General features: G+C 41.0%; 1 protein-coding gene across 1 annotated transcript; it reads right to left on the bottom strand.

Moving 5' to 3' along the window:
* Positions 1 to 2,218: 2,218 nt before the first annotated feature.
* LOC132979635 (E3 ubiquitin/ISG15 ligase TRIM25-like) lies at positions 2,219 to 3,892 on the bottom strand. The gene has a single exon (XM_061045519.1). It carries the CDS (start codon positions 3,875 to 3,877, stop codon positions 3,047 to 3,049), a length of 831 nt encoding a protein of 276 aa, XP_060901502.1. The 5' UTR covers positions 3,878 to 3,892; the 3' UTR covers positions 2,219 to 3,046.
* Positions 3,893 to 4,561: the final 669 nt, after the last annotated feature.

The raw sequence follows: 4,561 nt of genomic DNA, 5'->3' as shown, positions 1-4,561 counted from the left end.
TGGAGTCGTTGTCCTGACCTTGTCTGTTTGTTTTTTTGTGCCTCATTTGTATATCAATCAATCAATCAATCAATTTTTATTTGTATAGCATCAACTCATAACAAGTGTTATCTCGAGACACTTTACAAGAAGCAGGTAAAATACCTTACTCATTGTCTGTTAACATTACAAAAGAGCAGGTAAAAAGACCTTACTCATTGTTATGTTACAAAAGAGCAGGTAAAAGACCTTACTCATTGTTATGTTACATAAAGCAGGTAAAAGACCTTACTCATTGTTATGTTACATAAAGCAGGTAAAAGACCTTACTCATTGTTATGTTACAAAAAGCAGGTAAAAGACCTTACTCATTGTTATGTTACAAAAAGCAGGTAAAAGACCTTACTCATTGTTATGTTACAAAAAGCAGGTAAAAGACCTTACTCATTGTTATGTTACAAAAAGCAGGTAAAAGACCTTACTCATTGTTATGTTACATAAAGCAGGTAAAAGACCTTACTCATTGTTATGTTACATAAAGCAGGTAAAAGACCTTACTCATTGTTATGTTACAAAAAGCAGGTAAAAGACCTTACTCATTGTTATGTTACATAAAGCAGGTAAAAGACCTTACTCATTGTTATGTTACATAAAGCAGGTAAAAGACCTTACTCATTGTTATGTTACAAAAGAGCAGGTAAAAGACCTTACTCATTGTTATGTTACATAAAGCAGGTAAAAGACCTTACTCATTGTTATGATACATAAAGCAGGTAAAAGACCTTACTCATTGTTATGTTACGTAAAGCAGGTGAAAGACCTTACTCATTGTTATGTTACATAAAGCAGGTAAAAGACCTTACTCATTGTTATGTTACATAAAGCAGGTAAAAGACCTTACTCATTGTTATGTTACATAAAGCAGGTAAAAGACCTTACTCATTGTTATGTTACATAAAGCAGGTAAAAGACCTTACTCATTGTTATGTTACATAAAGCAGGTAAAAGTTCTGGCAGGCCGTCAACCAACGTATATAACGTATAACGTATATCACCAGTTTGTCACTTTATTGCACCTAATAAAAAACAACAAAAAAACCCAACATATAACTCATATGAAGGATTTTAAATCAAGACATGTGACCTGTTTACAGCTTTTAAAAAAAAAGTCTTTCATTTTTTGTTCTCTTAGTACTTTATTAGAACCCAAACAACACGCGTTGAGACAAACAAATCAAAGTCACCATAATCATAGATTTCTTTACACAAAGTGCTGAGAACAAAATATCTTGAATAAAGACGACAAGTTTAAACTCTATTTGAGCCCAAAAACAAAGTTTGATTGAAGGTCCAAATCAACGACACAGAGGGATTAAATGTGAATGAAAACAGAGTGAAGAGTTGTGCTCTTCGTCTTCTTCCTCCTCTCACTTTAACTCTGAGACTTGACTTTCATCTCGAGGTTGAAGTCGTACGAGAACAAAACACAAAGAAAAGTTTTGAACATTTCAGACTGAAGACAAAAACAAGAGATTCAAACATTTCACACAATAACACTCTCAGCTCACTCTGACGTTTGTTAGTGTCCTTATTCTGAAACGTACAAAGTGTCTTTATCACAAGTCAACCCATCAACACCATGACCTTTCTTCTTTGGATTGGTCCGTGTTGGTTTGAAATCCCTCTTCTCCTGACGTCAGACTGGATCTCTCTCAGTTCCAAACAGACTGAAGACTTTTGGGTTCTTTGACTTCATGACCTGTGATTTTTAAAAACTCTGAAATATGAAATCAAACATGAACACACTCCATGCTTCCTCTCTTTCATTAAAAACTCCTCTGGAGTGTTTTCATCACATCTCTTCTGTCACCCTGTAAAACATCAACATATTTCTCCCTCCCCCTCTTTGATCTGATTGGAGAGAAATATGCAACACACACTGCAAGCACACACACTAGTTTACATGTTCAGGTGAACAAAGGTCATCATGAGCAGAGATAGCCTCCACGGATAAACAGACACAGGAAGGAGCACCACCTTGAAAACAACTCAAAACACCACCACAGATATTCAGATGTCAAAGCCCCGCCCCTAATGTTTGATTGACAGGTGATCTGTGTGCAGTGAGGGACAACGATGAGCTCTCAGCTACAAACATGAAGACTAACTAAGTTTAAGAGTTTAAACAGAGACTTGAAGCCTCTGTCCCTGAAATGACTTCTGTCTATTTCACTTTACACAACTCAGCAATGGATCCATCAGGACTATAAAGCCTGAGTCCTGCATGTAGAGGCTGAGTGAATGTGGTCTGGACTCTGTGGAGGAGAGTCATGGTTTCAGAGATGCTGTAGAAGGACAGAATACCTGCTCTGTGATCCAGGTACACTCCTACTCTGGAGGACTGAGGACCTGAGACAGGAGTGCTGACATTGTTGTAACAAAAGTTATAACTGTTGTTGTAACAATCTAACTCCCAAGATTTGTCATTAAATCCAAACAAACATTCATCTGAGAAACCTGCTCTGCTGATATTCTTGTATGAGACTGCTACATCAACTCTTCCTGTCTTCTCCACCTCCCACTAACAACGTCCAGTCAGACTCTCTTTACTCAGGACCTGACAGTAATCAGTGAATCTGTCTGGGTGACTAGAATAAGACTGATGTTCACTCATTAATGTTACTTTTCTGTTCCCATCAGATAATAACAGCTGTGTGTGAGCTGTGTTTGGATCCAGTGTGATGTCACATGAATATTTTAAGAACTCAGCTCTGGTCTTGGGTTCTGGTTGTGATGGTAAAACATCCACTTCAGTCACTGTCTGTGAGATGTTTGTCCATTTCTCTCTCAGGACGTCCTGTAGTTTAGCTCTGACTTCTGACACAGCCTCTGTCACGTCCTCAAAGTACCTCAGAGGACGGATCTTGATGCTGGATGAGTGTGTAGATTCACTGAGTGGTGACAGTGAGGGGTAGTCACGTAGAAACTGGTTGTGGTCCTATGTGTGTGACAGCTTCTTCATCTCAGCGTCTCTCCTCTTCAGCTCAGTGATCTCCTGCTCCAGCTTCTACTGAAGCTTTCTGACTCGACTCACTTCAGTTTGCTGCTGGGATCTGACCTGCTGCTTCACATCAGAGCGTCTTTTCTTCATGAGACGGATCAGCTCAGTGAACATCTTCTCACTGTTCCCCACTGTTTTATCAGCGGAGCCATTGATAGCCTCCACCTCCTGTTGGAGCAGCTTCACATCTTTCTCTCCGTCCTGGATTCTCTGCTGGATGTTTTGTCGACTCACCTCCAGCTCTCTCTGCTTCTCGCTCCTTTCTGCTGCAGCTGAGACTGTGTCATGACCTTTGTGTTCGTCCACAGAGCAGAGATAACAGATAGACTGCTGATCAGTACGACAGAACATCTTCATCACCTCATCATGACGAGAGCAGACGTTCTCCTGGAGCTTCTTGGAGGGCTCCACCAGCTTGTGTTTTGCATAGGCAGGTGAATCATAATGAGGCTGGAGGTGTTTCTCACAAAATGAGATCAAACAGAAGAGGCAGGACTTACAGGCTTTCAGTTTCCTCCCGGTGCAGACATCACAGGCCACATCTTCAGATCCAGCATAGCAGTGATCAGCAGGAGCAGCTTGGAGTCCAGTCTTCTTCAGCTCCTCCACTAAATCTGCCAACATGGTGTTTTTCCTCAGGTCAGGCCTCGATGTAAAGACCTGCCTGCACTGAGGGCAGCTGTACTCTCTCTTCTCATCCTCTGTATCCCAGTGGCTCTGAACACACTTCATGCAGTAGCTGTGTCCACAGGAAGTAGTCACCGGATCCTTCAGTAGTTCCAGACAGATGGAACAGTAGAATTTCCCTCGGTCCAGTTGGTTTCCTTGCTGAGCCATTTCTCCTCTCAGTAAAGACTGCTTGAGTTTCACTTCCTCATAGCTGAGACTAGTTCACCTCTGATTTACAAAACATGCGTCTGTGCAGAGAATGTGCAGCTCTGGTTGGTTACACCCATCCTCAGAGTGTAGATCTGAAGGGGAGGGAACCAGAAAGAACGAGAGACAGAGAGCAGCTGGGTGTGTTTGAGAGCAGGAAGAGGGAGGGCTGATCGATCGAGGATTCATTCCAGGAAGAGGAGAAGCACTGATATAGTCCACTTGGTTTCCTGGTCTTAAAGAGGCCTGGGTAAAAGCTGCTCCACGTTTCACAACATGAAAGATTTGAGTGAATGAATACTTCATACTCCTCTCTGTAGCTCAGGGATCCATATTTCTCTGACTCCTCAGTTTCTCTAACATGTTGTGTCTCTGGTTAAAAATCAGAGGACTGAGAGTGAACTATAAACTATCATTCACTCATTCCTTTTCTCTCGTATTAAATGAAGTGTTTGAAACATTGTCTGCGGCTAAGACATCTTAGAAAACCAGGAAGAAAAGCAATAAAACAGGAGGGTCACATATGACTTTAAATATCAACATTTCCCTCTGCATGTTTCTAATAAGCTCCACGAGCAGAAACGTGCTCAAACTAGGATCAATATTGGAGATGCTTTTGAAAAATGGAGAGAGGTTAGAACACAG

The sequence above is a fragment of the Labrus mixtus genome, chromosome 8 (assembly GCF_963584025.1).
Source record: "Labrus mixtus chromosome 8, fLabMix1.1, whole genome shotgun sequence".
In the NCBI taxonomy this organism is placed as follows: Eukaryota; Metazoa; Chordata; class Actinopteri; order Labriformes; family Labridae; genus Labrus; species Labrus mixtus.
Note: the sequence above shows the minus strand (reverse complement) of the source record. Positions and strands in the feature narration are given on the sequence as shown.